At 38.1% G+C, this 21,052-nt stretch overlaps 3 protein-coding genes across 6 annotated transcripts; 1 reads left to right on the top strand and 2 right to left on the bottom strand.

The window, feature by feature from the left end:
* Positions 1-285: 285 nt before the first annotated feature.
* On the bottom strand, positions 286-3,623 carry LOC137713610 (uncharacterized). The gene is made up of 2 exons (XM_068452931.1): positions 1,732-3,623; positions 286-1,629 (listed from the first exon to the last, which is right to left on the bottom strand). Exons 1-2 carry the CDS (start codon positions 2,428-2,430, stop codon positions 676-678), a joined length of 1,653 nt encoding a protein of 550 aa, XP_068309032.1. The 5' UTR covers positions 2,431-3,623; the 3' UTR covers positions 286-675.
* Positions 3,624-5,447: 1,824 nt separating this feature from the next.
* LOC137712550 (syntaxin-132-like) lies at positions 5,448-10,117 on the top strand. Its single transcript, XM_068451631.1, has 13 exons — positions 5,448-5,684; positions 6,552-6,662; positions 6,834-6,890; positions 7,564-7,612; positions 7,937-8,025; positions 8,115-8,188; positions 8,383-8,425; positions 8,518-8,578; positions 8,690-8,715; positions 8,794-8,871; positions 9,088-9,168; positions 9,554-9,619; positions 9,778-10,117. The coding sequence occupies exons 1-13, from the start codon at positions 5,667-5,669 to the stop codon at positions 9,949-9,951; spliced, it is 927 nt and encodes a 308-aa protein (XP_068307732.1). The 5' UTR covers positions 5,448-5,666; the 3' UTR covers positions 9,952-10,117.
* Positions 10,118-10,442: 325 nt separating this feature from the next.
* On the bottom strand, positions 10,443-15,228 carry LOC137712549 (uncharacterized). Of its 4 annotated transcripts, XM_068451629.1 has the most exons (12): positions 15,181-15,228; positions 14,716-14,780; positions 14,424-14,513; positions 13,573-13,795; positions 13,228-13,432; positions 12,951-13,041; positions 12,718-12,863; positions 11,926-12,169; positions 11,723-11,827; positions 11,448-11,630; positions 11,164-11,368; positions 10,443-11,022 (listed from the first exon to the last, which is right to left on the bottom strand). In XM_068451629.1, exons 4-12 carry the CDS (start codon positions 13,790-13,792, stop codon positions 10,535-10,537), a joined length of 1,887 nt encoding a protein of 628 aa, XP_068307730.1. In that variant the 5' UTR covers positions 13,793-13,795; positions 14,424-14,513; positions 14,716-14,780; positions 15,181-15,228; the 3' UTR covers positions 10,443-10,534. The 4 variants fall into 4 exon arrangements, with proteins under 4 accessions (XP_068307730.1, XP_068307729.1, XP_068307728.1 ...); XM_068451628.1 differs by lacking the exon at positions 15,181-15,228 and having other exon boundaries at positions 14,424-14,587; positions 14,685-14,832; XM_068451627.1 differs by lacking the exon at positions 15,181-15,228 and having other exon boundaries at positions 14,424-14,836.
* Positions 15,229-21,052: the final 5,824 nt, after the last annotated feature.

Here is a 21,052-nt window from a genome sequence, read left to right on the forward strand (position 1 = left end):
TTCATTTCGAAAACAGTTCGCCTTCCGTTTTGGAATCATGCACTTGCTCATTTGTTGGCCAGAATTCGAGCAAAAATATAGCGGATCAAAACACATGTAGCTCACACTGCCGCCTATTTGTTCAAATTTTGAACTGCAATGTTACGTAGGAGAGGCTCCTCTCCGGTGCACAGAGATAGAAATCTAGTAGCCTCAACAGCTCCAAATCTAAAGCTGGTTAGATCTAACAGAAGGAAATTCAGGCGGCAGCTGCATGCTTTCTCAGAAGAAAACAAGACTTGAATACAGAGAAAATATCACGTACATACTACTGTAATTTGTATTTCATATAAAAAGTTACACAGCCTCTTTGTTTACGTGCAAAACAAAATTTCAAAGTAATTTACATCCTACCGAAACCTCCCATCATAATCCTGTAAGTTGATACACATACCAACCCACTCCAGCTTACTGGGTTTCCTCTAGTACTTATTCCGCTGCCCTAACACTCACCGAAATGTGAGAGGTTTACACAAAACATCAGTTTACACATGGATCACTTCTAAATTGCACAACACAAGAAAACCACACTAACAGATTACGTTTATTCGTTACCAGGAACACCTTTATTCATGTAGAATTAAACACAAAGTATGGACCATAGTATAGAGAGGTGAAATGCGCTACCAAAGATTGCTATGCTGCTGCTTCTGTGGGCTTCTCAGCAACAGTGAGGCTTGCACTTTCGGCTTCTGTTATCTGCCTCATGATGTCTGACTTTTTCTCAAGTAGGCCTTGTATTTTGACATTGATCTTCTCTAGCTTCTGTTTCAGCGTACCAACATCACTGCCTTTGTCCTTTTTATCGACTTTCCTTTTCTTCTCGCCCTTCTCCCCCTTCTCACCCTTCTCCCCCTTCACTTTTTTCTCTTTATCTTTCTTCTCTTTACCCTCCTTTCCTTCATCTCTCTGCGTCTCCTCCTCTACTTCACCCTTTGATTCCTTTACATTTTCTTCAGCGTCAATCTCCCTGGAAGTAACTTCAGCCTTGACCTCCTCCTCATCCTCTTCATTTTTGTGTTTCTTCTTTTTGTCCTCCTTGTCTTTCTTCTTCTTCCCTTCTTTTTTGTCATCTTTTTGCTCATCGCTCTTCTTCTCTTTTTCATCATCACCGTCCTTGTGTTTCTTCTTTTTATCGCCCTTGTCTTTCTTCTTCTCCCCTTCTTTTTTATTGCCGTCACCTTTTACCTCATCACTCTTCTCTTTTTCGCCGTCACCACCCTTGTGTTTCTTCTTTTTATCGTCCTTGTCTTTCTTCTTCTCCCCTTCCTTTTTATCATTCTTTTTATCGTCCTTGTCCTTCTTCTTCTCCCCTTCCTTTTTATCATCGTCACCCTTTACCTCATCACTCTTCTTCTCTTTTTCATCATCACCACCCTTGTGTTTCTTCTTTTTATCGTCCTTTCCTTCATCTTTATGCGTCTCCTCCTCTACTTCCCCCTTAGATTCCTTTACATTTTCTTCAATGTCGATCTCCCTGGAAGTAACTTCAGCAGCCTTGACCTCCTCATCATCCTCTTCATTTTTGTGTTTCTTCTTTTTGTCCTCCTTGTCTTTCTTATTCTTCCCTTCTTTTTTGTTATCGTTTTGCTCATCGCTCTTCTCTTTTTCATCATCACCGTCCTTGTGTTTCTTCATTTTATCGTCCTTCTCTTTCTTCTTCTCTCCTTTTTTATTGTCGTCACCTTTCACCTCATCGCTCTTCTTCTCTTTTTCATCATCACCACCCTTGTGTTTCTTCTTTTTATCATCCTTGTGTTTCTTCTTCTCCCCTTCTTTTTTTTCGTAGTCACCCTTTACCTCATCACTCTTCTTCTCTTTTTCATCATCACCCTTGTGTTTCTTCTTTTTCTCATCCTCGTCTTTATTCTTCTTTCCTTCTTTCTTATCATCACCGTCGTTTTCCTCATCCTTGTCTTTCTTCTCCTTCTTCTTCCCTTCTTTTTCATCATCCACCTTTTCCCCTTCCTCTAAATCTTTACCCTTGTCCTTTTTATCTTTCTTCTTTTTCTCTTTTTCTCCCCCTTCTATATCATCTTCTTTATCTTCGTTCTTCCCCTTGTTCTTTTTCTTCTTCTCTACCTTGTCCTTCTTTTTATCTTCTTCACTCTCTCCCGCTTCAGTGTCCTTCTCTTTCTTCTTTTCCTTCTTCGTTATGTCTTTATCCTTCTTCTTCGATTTCTCCTCATCTGCATCCTTATGTTTATCCTCATCCTTTTCATGTTTCGACTTTTCTTTTACCACTGACTTGGTCTTTAATTCAAGTTCCGCTTCAGTCTTCTCCTCCTTCAGGTTGCCTGGTTCTACATCCTTGGTCTTCATCACCATAAACCGTTGTTCCTTTTGAACCTTTTCAATTTCTTCTCCTTTATATTCAGTTTTGTCTTCCATCTCCAGACAATTTGCCAAAACTCAAAACGTAAAACACTTTCCTCCGAACCCGAGATTCCTAAAACAAATGAACGGTGCGATCAGTAATCTGGAAACAAATTCAGTGGATTAAAAAAAAAAAAAAAACAGAAAAGCTAAACTTGGTGATGTACAAAACGAAGTAACTAAACAAAAAGTATAAATCCCTTCTGCTTGCTAATACTCGGCACATTGCAGACCATGCTTAAACAATTGGACACTTATAGGTACTTAATCTACACGTTTGACTAATAACGAAAGCCAACAAAACTTACTTTCAGTTCACCATCACAAAACACAGAGTAGAGATTCGGGACAAGGTTATGCATATCTTTGGCAGCAAGCAACAGCCGATAAAGGGCGAAAGAGTGTTCCAAAAGAATCTAGCTCTAGTTAACATTTTGTTGTCATTTTTCGAAATACACAGCCGATACACATGGGCTAAAGATTTCCCCAAACTTGCAAAGGTTCGGAGGATGGAACTCAAACTCTGAGTTCTCTAATTTTAGCCACTTCAATCGACCCCTATTTTGTCCTACACTTAATGGAAAACCTATCACTTTCATCCAACAGAGAGATTTCCACATAAACAGTCAGGATTCTCAAGACACGAACACGATTCCGTTGTAAGGGAAAGCATATCAAATCGATTTATCAAGGGTGATTTGACCACAATTCGATAACGTTTTTCTCCAAATTCCCACGAAGTAATTAAATTGATACAATTGAACGCAAATGAGTAAATCAAGCAGTACACAAACCAACATAATAATATCAAATACAAGCAACAAGAAAGAATCACAATTTCATAACACGCATTCACGATCGATCACAAAAACTACATCTTTACTAATCCGTAACCGGAATTGATTGGAGTAACGAATCATCAGTACCTAAAGGAAGCTCTGGTCTGACAGCCGCCTTCTTCAGCAACGTAAGGTGTTTCTTGAGAGAGAAAGTGAGAGAGAGTGTTAGCTTCGATTCGAGTCGATGTGCAAATTGATCGATATATAAATATAATTGGATATACGGAAAGCTGTTGGGCATTGGATTTATTGTGCCACGGGCAGCCACCTGTCGGTATTTTCGTCGACACGCAAAGGACCGACACCTTCTTGATTCTTCTGCGTACCGTGCGTACCCAATACGCGGCTTTTTGTTTTGTGTGTTTTCTCCGAAACTCCAACGTCGACTACTTGGATCAGAAAATTTACTTAGCTCTTAAGTCTTCTTCCAAGTCTTGAACCCCTCACCCCTCCCTACCTTCCGGTCACTTTCACATCGCAACCTCCCTCCTTGTTTCAATAGTAATTTTTGGTCTATATTTTTTTTTAGGGTGCCAAACTTTTAATCAATTTTGTACTTTCCTTCATGCCCTTCATTAAGAGAACATTTTTTGAATCACGGAGTGTTATGTGCGATATACACGTTTTAAATTTATTTGTATGCGTAAATTGACAAAAGGAAAGTCAAATATTTGAAGTAAATGAATAATCTTAGATCATGCTAGAAAAAACCCTTCATAAACCAATCAAAATAGCTGAATTCACGTAATAAAATCTATCTCTATTGAATTTACATTAAGAATAGAGAAAATAATATTTAATAAACAACTGATTGAATCATATTATTGCTAGCTCAATGAGGCTAAGCCCACCCACTCCCACTTAGTGTAGATAATATCGTTTGTTAAAAAAAACAATCATTTGACAACTAATTTAATCACATTATTATGCACGTGCGAAAAACCTTTTTTATAACCGGCATTACATGCCTCTTAAGATGTTTTGAACGTGTTTAAAAATAGAAAAAATAATATTTAACGAATAACTTGTGAATCAAATTATTGCTAGCCTATTGTGAGGTACTAATTATAAAAAAAAAAAAAATTACTGTAAAAAAAAAATATTAAAAAAATACTTTTAAAATGACGAAAATACCCCTGCCACATTTGATACATTATTTTGGGCTGCTTTTGAAGTTTTTTGTTTGATGGGCATTTCTGTCCATGCATTTTTTGGTGAAGTTTGTGACCCCAAAAAGAGTTTTTGGCTTTATATATAAAGATAAGCGAATTAAAAACAAAATAAAATTATAGATTTTAGATGCTGATCGAGTGAACTTCTTTCACCGTTCAATATTATTTATTGAACAACCATGATTGAATTTTGTTTTTTCTCTACATAACTATAGTCCAAGATTTGAGGTTGAATGCACAAGGATGGGTGCAATCCGACTGAACCTTAGTCCATGATTCATATCTTTTTTATCGAGAATTTTTTACATTTATTTTGAAGTTATGAGTTTCGATGATGTATAATAAAGTTACAAGTTAAGTTATCCAAAATAAATCAAATCGGGTTTGATAAGGAACAATTTAAATGTTTATAGGTGTACTAATAGATTTTTAACCTTCTAAAAAAAACTATCAAAGAAGAAACTAAAAACGTGAATTTAGAAAACAATTGAGCACCTTAGTTTAATATACAAGTACTCGTGGAACCTCGTAGGTCCACCGCCATGACCGACATAACACATGCTGCATAGTTTTTCAATGGCTGTCATGTAATGTAAGTAGAGAAAAACAGCCGAAATCAATGGGCCGCTTTCGTCATTTAAAAATAGGAAGTGCAACTTCTTTCTTTTTCAAATATTCTAGGTTGAGGTGATTTCGTATTAATAATATTTTTCTTCATTTTCATTTGTAAGTGATAAATTTTAAGTTTGATTCTCATAAAAAATAAATTTATATAATATTATTGTTAGTTTATTGTGAGACTTGACTCACTCTTTTTACGAATGTTGATAATATCGTTTTTGGAAAATTCCCAGCTTGAGTAATAAATCAATAATGGTTTAAAAATAAAAAAGTAACAAGCGAATTTCAAAACTGAAAACAAAGTGAGAAATTTAAAACAGAAAAGAAAATCACGTTCCGTCTCTCTGATCTCTCTCTCCCCCCCCCTCTCTCTGCTGCAACATCTCCAGCGCAAAAAGCAAAATCTTTCTTTCTTTCTTTCTTTCTTTCTTTCTTTCCCTTTCATTTTGTTTCGCTCTCCCTCTCCTCTAGAAACCCTAACAGTGGCCTGGTTTTTTTAATTAACCAGGTCCCTCACGGGGGAAAAGCCTTCAATTTTTTTCCTTAAATTTTTGGTTTTTGTTAAATTTCTTCGCAAGCTGTAGTTTTTCTTTGTTGCATTTGTCAGCTGCCCTCGACAATGAACGACCTGCTAACGGTAATGTATTTGATTTTCTTTCATTAATTTATGCCATGGTTTGTTTGTTTGGGCATGCTTCGAGTTTTTGATGCTCTGTTTTTGTCATGATCCGGCTGCGTTTGATGTTATTGGATCTGCTTTTTTAATGAGTTTTTTTTGAATTTTTGGCTTATGGGATGTTGGTTCTCTTTACTTTCCGTTTGGTTAGTGAGAAAAAGGAGGGAAATTGATGGAAAAATTGAAAGTTTTTGAATCATGGGATTTTGCATTGTGCTTGAGGGAATGGGAGTGGTTGGTTTTACTTCATTGCATCTCAATCCACACGAGCTACTGCAGCTTTCGAACAGTTTGGTGTTACCCTAAACTGAGAAAATTGAACAATTTGGTTTCTTTTCCTTTTATTTTCCTTTGTTGTTTTTGGTTTCTCAGCTTTTGAACAGAGTTCATCGGCATTGGTGTTTGAATCGCTTAAGATCTTTATAAACGAAACTTGTTTTAATTTGTGGAAAGTACTTCCCTTTTTCTATTTTTTGGAATTGAAATGATTAACGATAAGGACAATGATGGAAGTTGCAACGCAAGTATTGTGCTTTTACATAATGCAGAACTGCGAAATAGCACTTGACATATGCACAAGCCATTTAATCTGCGATTGAGACTTGGTTTTTCTTTCTATGTATGGTGTTTGCTTGTCTGTACTAATTATATACCAAAATGTGTGCTTAGAAATTTAGTAGTGTCATGTCATTACGTAAGTTCAAGTCATAGTTATCGTCCCTTTTCTTTCCTTTTATCTTTCTTTCCTAAACCCCATTGAACTCAAGCATCCGGATTTGGGATTAAGGTTTTGTTCAAGTACATTTATGACCTAATTACTGCTTGCAGGATTCTTTTGAGATCCCACGGGGTCAAGCTTCGAGAGATGGGGATATTGAACTAGGAGCACATGCTTCAATGAATTCTGGAGAACTTGGTTTGGAGAATTTCTTCAAAAAGGTGCTTTAACTTCCTTGACTTACTTTTCTTTAATATCCCTTAAATGCATGAAACTCAATTATTTCTTTTTCCGTTACTTTTTCCATAGATAATTATTCTGTATATGGAGTATGTGTTATGTTTACTTTCTGTTGATTCTGAATGCTTTCATGATTTTTTTTTCATCTCCAGGTTCAAGAGATCGAGAAGCAAAATGAGAAGCTTGATAAGCTTTTGAAAAAGCTCCAGGTATTATGCTTTCCAATATGTTTTCCTTACCTTGCCAGCACTGTGAAGGTTTTTTTGTTAGCCTCAGCTGTCATAATTCCTAATTGGTTGGGCTCGCTTGTCCAAAATGTATAGACTTACTACTCTTAACTTGGTCTCATTTCATGTTGCGCTGATGAAATCAGCCGTTAAACTTAATTGAGAGTGAATTTACTTATCCACGAAGCTCAAAGATTTGAGTCCTTCCGTTTTGGTTTGATAATGTTGTCGTCTTTGTAATTGTATGCATGATGCCAATATGTGGTGATATCATTGACGGATTTCTAGTTACATATCGTTTTCATCAAATTGGGAATTTAGTGATAAGCTTATGAACAAGTATAACTGTAACTAAACCGAACATATAAACGTCATGCTGCAGTGTAGGTAACGTAGAATTGTATAGCAACTGGACTGAGTATTGTTTATTTGCAAAATAATGCGTCATCCAGATTGGTAAATTTACTGTGTTTGTACCCACTAATTTAAATATTGTGAAACTGTTATTTTGGAAAATTCCTGTGTTTACATTTTTGTGCCTTATACAATAGCTTAAAAAATTAGACAGCATTATAGTTGTAATGATTCTTTGAGATATAAAAAATTAAAAATTAAATGCACTTTTTTTATCACTTTTAATGGCTTTTGTCTGCAGGGTGCACATGAGGAGTCCAAGGCTATTACTAAGGCTCCCTCAATGAAATGTAATCTCAAACTTGTTTAATTAATTCGATAATCACGTGAATCTTTCATGCTTATATTCGTATTTTTCTATTATGTTCTGTATGCTTGTTCCTTTCATAGTTCTGTAATGATGTCTATGGATTAAAATGAAGGGAGGAAACGATATGCATACAGGACAGGAGATGTCAGAAATTATTCTAGCTTGTTTTCTCATAATTTTTGAAAAATAACGCCTGTAATCAGTTTCCCTCTGCTGGTGTTCTCTCTTCTGTTTGCATCCATCAACTTATTTTTTCCTTCCTCATTAACCCAACAGAGATGATGGATCCTTTCACTATGTGCAGCAATCAAGCAACGGATGGAAAAAGATGTCGATGAAGTTGGAAAAGTTGCTCGTTGGATAAAGTCAAAAATTGAAGAACTGGACAAAGAGGTAAAACCTGACACAACAGAAAGCTTGCTTTTATTTCTGTGGTTCACTGTAACTTTACTTGTCGGACTAACCTTTCTTTCTGGGTCCAGAATTTAGCAAATAGACAGAAGGCTGGTTGTGGAAAAGGAACAGGTGTAGATAGATCCCGAACAGCAACAACCCTGTACGTTCGTACTTCAACAATTGCCTTTGAAATGCCTTATGCCTATTTCCCCTCATTTCCTTTTGGCATCTACGAAGTTGTGGGATCACCAATGATTTTCCCTCACACATGCTTGTTTGAGAAATCTTTTTATTAATTTGTCAACTCAACTGAATCCAACATTGTCAAGTGTCCACTGTTATCTATTGTTGCAGTGCCTTGAAAAAGAAATTAAAGGACAAGATGGCTGAATTTCAGGTAGGCCACACGCACCCACACATTCATTTTGTTTTAATGTCTGTTTCTTTATTTCTTTCATCACTAAATTTTTTGAATTCCAAAATATGCAGACTCTAAGGGAAACCATCCATCAAGAGTATCGTGATGTTGTCGAGAGGCGAGTTTTTACAGGTTTGAACCCCTCACTTGCCACTCATGAATCGCTGCTATTTTTAGAACCTCTACTTGATTTTCCATAATCTGATTTTATATTTTATTTTTCTTGCTTTTTGTTATCGTCAGTGACGGGCGCAAGAGCTGATGAAGAGGTAAAAATGCACTGTTGAAATTATGGTATATCTATACCATTGTGAAAGCTCGTTTTCTAATCATTTAACATTGTACAGACAATTGAAAGATTAATCGAGACAGGGGACAGTGAACAAATTTTCCAAAAGGCTATCCAGGAACAAGGGCGAGGCCAGGTTTGTCAGTTTTCCTTTTTTATTCTCTGCCCCCAAATAAGCACTTTTTATGATCAAAATTCTGAATTCTCTCACAAACTTGACAAACTTTTTGGCACTTTGAACAATTAATTCCAAGCTCTTAACTCCTCTCGTAAATTTGTTAGCTTGGGTTGTTGAAACATTGAATTTTCTGATTAAGATTGATCGCATCCAAAATTGTGTATCAAATTGTAGATAATGGACACTCTGGCCGAAATTCAAGAGCGACATGATGCTGTTAGAGATCTTGAGAAGAAACTTCTCGATTTACAACAGGTATCTTCTTAGTTTGTGCAATGATGCGTACTCTCTGATGAAGACATGAAGTTGCTATACAATACAGATGTCTAGCATAGGCCTTTTAATTTAGAGTTTACTTTGGTATTGCCTTATTGAATATGATAACATTAATCTGTTAAATCTTTCTGCGTGGAATTCTGTAAGAAAGTGAAGGATCGGTAGATTATTAAGTTGTGTCATGACGTGGTAAGTCTCTGTTTAGTCATGTAGCTCATAAGAAAACCAAGTTATTGTCCAGTTTTAATTGCCATGATTTATTGAGACCGACCGTGAGAATAGCTGCAAAACTAAAAGGAAAATTTTCTGTTTGTGTTTCGCCATGAGTATATATTACATGTTAAACACCAACTCGTATGCACAGATATTTATGGATATGGCGGTGCTGGTCGATGCACAAGGGGAATTGCTTGACAACATAGAAACCCAGGTAATTACAACAATCTCAAAGCATGATGACCCCCTAAATTTCGTAAAGTTTCAAACCTGAAAGAAAACAGAAGTTGATTTGTAAAAGCATGACGCGGAATGCAACTCTTGTATCACACTTGGGTAGACGATCATGTATGTTGTGCTTTCATTCCGCAGGTATCAAGTGCAGTAGATCATGTACAGCAGGGGAATACCTCTCTTCAGAAGGCCAAGAAGCTACAAAAGAATTCGAGGAAATGGATGTGCATTGCGATACTCATCCTTCTTATCATCGTTGCAATCATTGTGGTGGCAGTGTTCAAGCCGTGGCAGAGCAACAAGGGTGCTTAAATTAGCTCCTATGATAATTTGTAACTGATAAGTATAGGGGATTACAACTGACACCTCTGGGACTCGAGCAACTCTTGTGAATCTTGTCTGCATGTAACACTATTAATTGAAACAAACTGTCATTATATTCTTTAAGGGATTCTTTAATACATAAAAGAAAACTCTTGTTGAATGTCTCATGGTTACTGGTTATAAAATCGTACTGTCACGGAGATAGTCCCGTTGATATGTTGTACGGATTTAACGGACTCTCCGAGAAGGGTGTAAGAGAGTTAATCGAGCGTTGTCAGCTAAGATGTATAGGGCCAAGTTAGGGTGCGCATTGGCACGCTTTGGAGAGATTTTTCAATGTGGTCGAAACATGGAGTGTTACATCATAAGTTATTATACAAGTAGAGGGAAGTGTATTTTCCAAGTGTCCCTCCACTTATATAATGACACTAAATAATCTCTCCACGCTTTGATGCTCGGTTGCCAAAGTGTAGCTGACATACTTATTGAAGATTAGTTAAATGATTTCTATTAATTATTGAAGAGTAGCTGACATGAGCAAATTACTGACGACGAGTCGCTAAATAGTTTCCTAGTTGGAATTGGCGGGTGTCGTAGTGAGGCCATATCCAAAGGGGAAGAGAGGGTCATAATGTGCGTCTCCTACATTCATCGGCAGCTGATCAACGTTTTTGAACCAGGTTCGAGAAAGCTTGCCCGTGAAGCCATGGTCACCAAACAAAACATCAGCTACGCCCTGCCCTTCCGTTCCTGGAAGCCAAGCTGCAACAAGAGCATCCATCAAGGGAACATATGGTTGGATCACAACAGGACGGCCAGAGATGACGATAACAACACATTTCACAGAACCGCAAACATTTGTGATGGTGCTCGGGCCAGGATCAGGTATTGTCAAGTTTAGGCTGTCACCAAATGTCTCTACATACGGGTGTTCCCCTACCACAACGACGGCATATGAGAAATCATTCGACTTCACAAAGTCAGCATCAGGATTCTCCTTGTACACGACTTTGGTTTTAGGATCCACTGTGTTCTTTATGGCACTAAGAATTGTGGTACCTGTTAAAGAGTTAGAAAAATAAGTTTCATACAGAGTTTAATAGGTCAGTTTTTTCAGAGTCCCGACAGATTTCATAGGCAAACATGTATCAAGAGGATATTATGTTTTATAACAGCAAAAATAGAAGGATCTTTGTTTACCTTCGGTGAGATTGTTGCCACTTAAGCCCTGCCACTCAATGGTCCACCCACCACACTGATAACCAAGGTTATCTGCATGACTACCAGCTACAAGTATTTTTGATGCCTTCTTCGGAAGGGGTAGCAACGGTTCATCAGCAGATTTTTCGTTCTTTAGAAGCACTAGAGATCTCCTCACAGCTTCCCTAGCTAATTCTCTGTGTTCCTGTGAAAATAGTGATACAAAAAACCAGATTAAGTTTCCTGCATTGTTGTAGAATGGTGTTAAATTTACCAACGTCTACCTTACTGCCAAGTTGGTCGACCAGGCTGCGATCAGCCAACGGTTCCTCAAATAAGCCCATGACGAACTTAACCCGCAAAATTCTCTTTACAGCATCATCAATTCTGCTCATGGGAATGATTCCATTTTTCACCAGGGAGGTTAGACCGTCAATAAATTCCGTATAGTTGTATGGAACCATGACCTGTAACAGGCAATTAAGTAGGGATTAGAAAACCAAACACATCATCAAGTTTATGGAACTTAAGAAAGGAAAGCAACAGAGATGTTAATTACCATGTCAATTCCAGCATTGATGCCTGCTTGAATTGAATTTGAGTAGTTGGCATGAGGTGGAGACGTGATCCTGTCAATACCCTCCCAATCTGAGATGACAAAACCCTGATATAGTCCACAAGGTTTTACAGTGCTTTTAGCTTCTAATTAGACTTTGTAAAATGGACAAAACGCTGAAAAGAATAGCAGAGAGTCGATTTTACCCTGAAATGAAGAGTGTTCTTAAGGAAGCCGGAAACAAGATCATGATTAGCATGCATCTTTACTCCATTCCAGCTCGAGTAAGATACCATAATAGTTGCAACCCCTTTGATAATTGAGTCATAGTAGCCTGGCATGTGGATACTGAGCAAGCCGTGTCTGTTTATCACAGTGTTATTCTCATTGATGCCCTTGGTTGTTCCTCCATCACCGACATAATGCTTTGCACACGCTGCAACCTTTTTACTGCCAACAGAAATGGTGGAACATTATGAACAAAACACCTTCTTAAATTGGATCACAATCGTGTTGTTTGGAATTTGACAATGATTGATGATCTTTCAGTAAATTAACGTGCCACAGGAATTGCAGTTGTAAATATGTCCCTCTTGGACAAATCAAAATGCAACAATATAGGGGTTATAGGTGGCCTTTGTGACCACCGTAAATAGCCTAGTGCCAAAGTATGGTTGGACAACCACTTTCCCTCTTTTTTCCTGCAATAAGCTACCAATTTTTCAATGAAAGTGCTTAAACACACTCAAAGAGCCAACATCACTGCATGCGAAAGAGAAGAATAAAACGACTAGTACTTGCATTACATGTTGTTGGATTTATGTGGACCAATAGAACTAAAACCAAGTTAAACTTCAAGATATTCCAAAACTGTAACTTTCACAGGACCATTATGAAAAGAGTACCAAAATTTTTTGAGGACGCCGACAATCACATTACGCAAAATGAGAATAAGACCTTTTAAACTCTGATAATGTGGTAGAAATGTTGGGCCTTACTTTCCACCTACGAAAGGAATGCCCTTTCTAGAGTTAGCTGGTAACTCCCCTTGTAATCCAGGTATGATCTCAGTCATTGCTTGAACAATTTTGTGATCTTCACTGTAGCTTTCATAACATCGACCCCATCTTGGATCTCTGCAAACCTGCAAAGACAAAATTAAGAGGAAGTACTACTTAGCTTAAAGTAACTTCTGTCGGTACTAATCAGTTGTACAGTTTATTTTAGTTACCGCTATACAAGGTGCGAAGACATATGGAATGCCTGTAGCTCTAGCTTCAAGTGCGGTTGCAACTCCGATCCTCTTAACAAGTACGGGATCCCTGGTTGATTTTAAATACGAGGAAGTTGACATTAATACACATAAGACAATTAACACATCGTAGAACTCTTCATTTAATTGTAGAGAAAGGAAAGGTTGTTTTTTTAGCTCCCAAATTCAAAACGCTGAGACTAGGTTGACAAAAGAGACCAAGCGAAATGTTAGTATTCAAGGAAAATCTACTTGCCTGGTAGCTCCAAGGCCAATATTGTGCGGAAAGATTGTTGCTTTGTAGACGTTGTTGTGGCCATGAACTGCATCGATACCATAAATCATTGGAATTCCAAGCCGGGTTGATAAAGAACCTTCTTGAAAATCATTCACCATGTTAATCCAAGCTTCTGGAGAAGCCTTTTGTGCTGGAACGCTCCCACCCCCGCTTAATATACTCCCTGCCCAATACAGATTAATTTCTTCTTCCTTAAATCTAACTGATCTGTATATGCATATGTGATATATTCCATTCTTTCTGTAGTTACACATGTATATATAATTTATACACAGGCAGGACAGAAAGAAGAGTGATGATTACCAATGAAGTATTTCTTCATCACCTCAGACGAAGCAACACTGCGTTCTATCTGCACCATTTGGCCAATCTTTTCCTCCAACGTCATCCGGCTCAATAGATCCTTGATTCGAGTATTCAGCGGCTGTTTGGGGTCTTTATATCTTATGTGCTCTGCTTCTGCTATAGCTATGTAGAAACATGAGAGAAGAAGCCCCATCAAGAAGATGGGAGTTCCAGCCATTTTCTGTTCCCAAAAAAATTTACAGAAGAATGTAATGCACAATTAGAAAGCCAGTTTGAGTATGAGCTATGGAAACATTGTGAACCGAAATTCGAAAACATAAAAAAGGCCTAAAATTAGAACATCTAACAGTTAAAAGATGAACAAAATTTGAAGAAAAGTATAAGACAACAATGGAAAGGAATCACAATATTATGAACCTCAAGCATTCAAGCACCAATGGAAGATTAGTTGCATGGTGGAAATTATACAAAGTTACCACTTCTATTAACAAAAAATGCTGCACCCTAAGTTAATCCCAGAGAAAGGAATCAGAAGGACCTTGTAGCAAAATGCAGAATCAAAGAGAACCCTTTTTCAAGCAATAAAAAAAAAACAGTAAAAAAAGTTTAGTTTTCTTCAAGTGACAATCACAACACATGCATGTTGCTCCTTATTACCCGCCCAAACACTAAATAAATTTCACTGACCTTTTTCTTTTGTGACTGAATGGAACTAAAATCTGAAACCCAACAACTGAGAGAGAGGTAACTGAATCACTACTAAGTGAAGTATTTCATTTCATCTTTCTGGAAACTAATAAATTGCCATTTGTCAAAAGAAACTAGTTGCATGTGGAAGTGGAACTTACAGAGAAGCAATGGAGACCCGATACTCCAATAGGCAATGAGCTCTGCTGGTCTGTGGAAGAGAGGGAGAGGGAGGTTGGCAATGAACTCTGCTGCTTTGTGGAAGAGAGAGAGAAGTTGGGTTGGGACCTGGGATTTGGAAAGCAATGCGTGGCAGAAAGTGGAACTTTATAGAAAAAAAAAGGTAAATGATAAAAAACTACGTCAACTATGGATCTCACAACACTATTATACCTCATCTTTTAAAATTGACAATACCATACCTTATCTTTAGAATTTGGTCCAATGTTATACCTTCTGTTAGCTTGACATGAATTTCTCAGTTAAATGTTGACGTTGCTTGATCCGAGACCCACTTTCTATTAAGAAATAAAAAAATACTATTAAAAAATAAAAAAAATCATTTAATATTTTTTTAATATTAAAATAATAAAGAAAAGTTGACAAAAAAAAAAAAAAAAAACCCTCAGTTCGTCCCCTTCCCCCACCCTTCTCTTTCTTCTCCCCACCCACCCTCAGTTTGTCTTCCCCCCCGCCCCCCCCCCCCAAAACCCCCTCTTCTCCCCCACCTGAGCCCAACCTGCAACCAAAAAAAGAGAAAAAAGAAAAAAAAAACCCATTTTCATCTTCCCCGACCCCCCTTCCTTTCTTCCCCCCTCTTGTCTTCCCTAAACCCTTCGCACCCACTACCTGCAACCCAAAAAAAAAAAAAAAAACACAGAAAAAAACCCAGATCCCGTTGAGGTGGAATCGGGAAACCTTCGCCAAGCCGATTCCGTGGGTTGAGAACCTGGGCACGGAGAAATGGGGGTGGAGGGAAGAGGATGGGTGTGAGGTTGGGTGCGGAGGGTGGATGCGAGGGTGGGTGCGGGGAGAAGAGGGGATGGGGGGGAGGGTGGGGAAGGGGGAAGACAAACTGAGGGTGGGTGAGGCAAATTGGTTTTTTTTCTTCTTTTTTTTTTCTTCTTTTTTTTTTCTGGGTTGCAGGAAGTGGGGAACAAGATGAAGATGGGGAGAAGAGAGGGGAGGGGGGGGGGGCAAGGGAACGAACTGAGGCTTTTTTTTGTTTTTAATTTTTAACTTTTCTTTATTATTTTAATATTTAAAAAATATTAAATGATTTTTTTTAGTTTTTAATAATATTTTAGTAATTTTTTTAATAGAAAATGGGTCTTGGATCAAGTCACGTCATCATTTAACTGAGAAATTTACGCCAAGCTAACGGAAGGTATAACATTAGATCAAATTCTAAAGATGAGGTATGACATTGTCAATTTTAAAAGATGAGGTATGATAATATTGTGAGACCAATAGTTGAGGTAGTTTTGTGTAATTTATCCAAAAAAAAATTAGGTGCAGGTTGACTGAAAATTTGGATGTGATGATATATTTGTCAATTCGATAGCGGGCGGAGAAACGTGACGCAGAGAGTTTTACTGGAATCCAAATTTGTTCATTTGCTTTTCATTTCGCTTTCATGGATGGACTCGTAATTCATCATGCTTATCTTTACTTAATCGGTGAGATTAGCATCCGCAGTAGTGATGCAGCTGGTGTAGGTGTATTAAGAAGACTCCACTGGCAATAAAACTGGTGGTTTTGTTTGTTGACTATTATTCCAACTTCTTCCCTTCACCTCCAAAAAGAAAGAAACAATTGTTCCAACTTTTGACTTTTGTTTTTTGCTTCCTGCCTCATCCACAAATTAGAACCTTACACTACACACGCATGTATTGCTTTACAGAGATCGATATCGCTTGAAAACGGCTAGTGGGGTTTTAGAAATTGAGGGAAAGCGATGAGATTGAGGGAGGCCGCACGAGAGAGAGAGAGAGAGAATACCCTTTTGAATTAGAGTCTTCTCTCCTCTTGCTGGGTATTCCCAAATCCCTACTCGATTTCAATATAAAATTATAAATTTACATGAAAATAGCAAAAACAATTATTTTCTCTTTAAATTTGTGTACTCTAAAAACCCATCAATCATCAAGAACTGAGAAAATTATTCCATTCTACGTAACATTAAATGATACGATCATTTAATAGTGTGTCTTAATTTGGATTTGGAACTTTTTCATTTCCTTACCAATTTCTAATGAATGAAAAAACATAAAAGAGAAAGAGATAAAAAAATAAAAAATCTTGTTTGGAAGTGCTTTTAAAGTGACTGGAAGAACTTTTGGTGAAATTATTTTTGGGTTTCAAAAACACTATTTTTGTGATTCTTCCAGGAAACACTTCAAGTGCATGCTTTTCCTTCATTATACCTAAATTTGTATGGAAGACAATAAATATTACGTATTGGATGACTTGAATTGGTTTGGATTATTGCTTTTTTCGGTAGCCGAATCATCTCTCCTGATGTTGCACTTGTATATAAACAACTAATTAACACACTTAATCAAGGAAATACATAGCATCCAGAAAAGAAACACAACCAATTCAATTTTTTTTTTTCCAGAAGAAAAAAACAAAAAACAAAAAACAAAAAAACAACAATGGTTTGTTTGATTTTCCTTTAAACAAGCAGCTAGCAAAGTGATCGACCAATTGGAAATTTTCATATATATTATTTGTCACGATCGAATTCGTTGTGATTATAGCTTCTTCATTCGTCACGCATTGTACGTATCTTGAGGCCAAACTGCATGCACATTTTAGCTATGCAAATCAAGCACTTTCATACTGACACGAAACCCAACCTAGCTGGCTATATAAACACTACTCTACATAACGATGCAAAGTGCAAACTAGTCATGGCCTTCTTCGCAAGAAATGCACTGCTGCTAATGCTGCTTATGTTGATTCTAATTATGTCTGATGCAGTAACTGTTGTGATCGAAAATTATTTGTGGGATCAATGGGGCGACTCGCCGCTGAAAGTTCACTGCAAATCCAAAGACGATGACCTTGGTGTCCATGCCGTCCCCCTTGCCGACTCCTACGAATTTAAGTTCCATCCAAACATATGGCGGACCACGCTATTTTATTGCAGCTTTGAGTGGCCGAGCCAATTTCACCATTTCGATATATACGACCAAGGAAGGGATGGAGGTTGTGTACTAGACGACGGCGTTTGTTTATGGCGGATACAAGTGAACGGACCGTGCAGGTTCAACGGCTATACTGGCTCATATGATCTTCTGTATGCATGGAAGGACTAGTTGTTTCGAAATCAAACATTCTGGGGACAACTCTGTTGCAAGAAACCCCAAGTGGAAATGTGGATCTTTACCGTTTCGAGATATATAAGGAAAAAGGAGGGAAACTATTGGAAGAAGCACATGGGTGTACAGATAGCACAGCACAGTAAGCATACAGCAAGGGTGTGCACTCAAAGCACATGGGTGTACAGACAGCACAGCACAGCAAGACAGCAAGGGTGTAAAGGACAGCAAGGGTGTAAAGCTTTCAGCTTTCTTTGTTGCTGACTCATGGACAGCAGGAAAGGAATTGCATGTGCATGTGTGCTGTTGCATCCGAAGCTTTCTTTGTATTATGTATAAATATGCCTTCCCATAAGGCTTTCTAGATATGAGAAGTATTACAATTCAAATCAGAAAAATCAACATGGTATCAGAGCAGGAAAAATAACCTGTCTCTGCAAAGCTTCTTGTTGCTGCCTCTGCACAGCTTGCTGCTTCTGCAGAGAAAGCTCCAATAGCAACAGTGTCTCTGTAATACTCAGACTGTGGTATCCGACGTTTGCGACCCGGTATCGGCGCTGTACCGAATCGGGTTTTCCGGCGATGCACCGGAGATACCAAGCTCTCTCTCGCAGCAAGGCAGGGACTTTGTCGCCAAGTGTTTGATTGGAGACCCACTGGAGAGGTGGTCGGCGGCTGCGAATCAAGACAACTAAACAAAATTCGAAACAAAAATCCAAACAGGTTTGAGTTCAGTGGGCTCAGAAAACTTATGAGGAAGCAGCAACAGCTCCCTTGCTCCTTGGAGCAGCCTGTGTACCTTCAAGGAAGCCGCTCTTGAACCTCCTCGGCACATTCCTCAGCAGGGTAGGCGCAGGCGGAGCAGCGACTCTTCTGGAGGTGGAAGCTGCGGCGGCCGCACTGCACACAGAGTGTGGGTCTTGTTCCTCCTCTTTCTGAAAGCAACAGGATAGAGCAGAAGAAGAAATTGAAGCAATAAAGTCTTTTGATTGGGTTTGCTGGTGGATTGGTGAATTTGTTTTTTTATATATATATATATATAAATAAAAAAATAAAAAAATAAAAGAGGAAAAAAATTCTTTCTTTATTCTTATAGGTCTTTATATGGCGGAAGAGAATTCTTATTCGTTTGGAGATTCCCAGATACCTTCCTCCTCAACCGTGTCTGAGGTGGATGTCAATCCAAATCAAAGATTAAGCTCGGTCTTGTTAAATGAGTTTAATTACTTACCTTGGTCAAGAGCAGTGAGTCTTGCCCTAGGTGGAAGGTCCAAGCTAGGGTTCATAAATGGAAGCATCGAAGTTCCTGATGTTTCTTCACCAACTTATGAAATCTGGCTTTGCAAGGATCAGCTAGTTATGTCATGGCTCCTAAATTCCATGGAACGTAAACTAGCTGAAATATTCAGTTATTCTGAATCATCATTCAAACTATGGCAGACAGTCAAGGAAATGTATGGCAGCCAGAACAATGCTGCACGTGTGTTTCAATTGAAGAAGAACATTTCCAACATACAACAAGAAGGAAAGCCCTTTGTTCAACTTCTAGGCAGCATGAAGAGCATGTGGAATGAGCTGGAAATGTATCGGCCTCACACAACTGAGGCGTCTTTACTACTAAAAAGGGCAGAAGAAGACAAGATATTCCAACTCTTGTCAAGTCTCGATCCAGGATACGAAGACCTACGAAGCCACATACTCATGAACCCCGAACTACCTTCCTTCACCATCGTATGTGCAACAATCCAACGTGAAGAAGTACGAAGGAAAGTCATGAACACTGGCACAAAGACCAGTGTAACTGAAGCAAGGGCTTATCTAGCCAACGAAAGAAAATACAAAGTGAAGAATCCACACTTAAAGTGCCAACACTGCAACTATACTGGTCACGTTAAGGAGACATGCTGGATTTTACATCCAGAATTAAAGCCAGAGTTCATGAAGGATAACAAGGGCTCACAAAGACTGAACCGTGCACCACATAGAGCCAACAATGCAACTACCTCAACCTCTCATAGGTCTGATGCACTCAAGAGCTTCACTGCAAATCCAGCTGCACTCATAAATGAGTTTGCAGTGTATCTTCAAAGCAAGAAAGAAAGGATTAAGAGTGACCAAACGGTCGGCTTTGAAGATGGAAGTTCAATAGCTTTGCTAGGCAAGTTTGCTGGATTTCTGACAGAAACACAACACATGGCCCAATATGACATGCAAGGTATCATGACTGCTTTTAAAACTGCTCTTAATGTAAATATGATGCATGATTTGTGGATTGTTGATTCGGGTGCCACAGATCATATGACCAACCATGTTTCTAAGTTTCACAAGTTTGAAAAATTTTCAAAACCGTCTCAAGTCTCAACTGCCAATGGTGAGAGTTATAAGGTTTTAGGGAAGGGAAATATCAACTTAATATCGGACAAAATTGAGTCAGTAGCCTTATTTGTTCCTTCTTTTCCATTTCAACTTTTATCTGTGGGAAAAATCACCAATACCTTAAATTGTTTGGCCATTTTCTCTCCTCACAATGTCATTTTTCAGGATTGCCTCACCAAGAAGACGATTGGTGAAGGGTTTTACCTTGATGGCCTCTATTACATATCAAAAAACAGTCCCAGAGGATTTCAAGCCAAGTCCAGTCCATCCCAAGATAGTCAATTGTGGCATCAACGTTTAGCTCATCCTTCCCAACCTGTTTTGTCTTCCTTGTTTCCAAACTTAGGTAATGATTTAATTTCGTGTGAAACATGTCATTTGTCTAAAGCCACCAGATTGCCTTTTACCTCATCCTTATCTAGGACTAGTAAAGTTTTCTAACTAGTTCACTCAGATGTATGGGGACCAACGTTTGAATCTTTTGATGGTTATAAGTATTATGTAACTTTTGTCGATGATTTCTCTAGAGCCACATGGTTGTACCTTTTAAAGTCTAAGAGTGAAGTGATTGAAGTTTTTAAGGATTTTCACAATCTTGTTAAGAACCATTTTTCCTCTCAAATTCAAACCTTAAGATCTGACAATGGCACCGAATATATGTCCCATATCATGTCATTATATTTGAGCAAGCATGGTATCATGCATCAAACAAGTTGTGTCGGCACACCTCAACAAAATGGTGTAGCTGAAAGGAAAAATCGTGACATTCTAGAAAAAACGAGAGCATTAATGTTACAAATGAACGTACCAAAGAGATTTTGGTCACAAGGAGTCATGGCGGTTGTGTACATCATCAATAGACTTCCTAACCGAGTCTTAGGGTTTAAATCTCCACTTAAAGTCATGAAAGGAAGAAAAATCGACCTTTCACATCTTAGAGTCTTTGGCTGTGTCTGTTTTGTTCATATACAGTCACACCATCGAGATAAGTTGGACCCTAGAGCTCTCAAATGTATTTTTCTTGGTTATTCATCAACACAAAAAGGATATAAGTGCTATGATCCTCAACTAAGAAAAATAATTGTATC

This window comes from Pyrus communis, chromosome 13 (assembly GCF_963583255.1).
Source record: "Pyrus communis chromosome 13, drPyrComm1.1, whole genome shotgun sequence".
NCBI lineage: Eukaryota > Viridiplantae > Streptophyta > Magnoliopsida > Rosales > Rosaceae > Pyrus > Pyrus communis.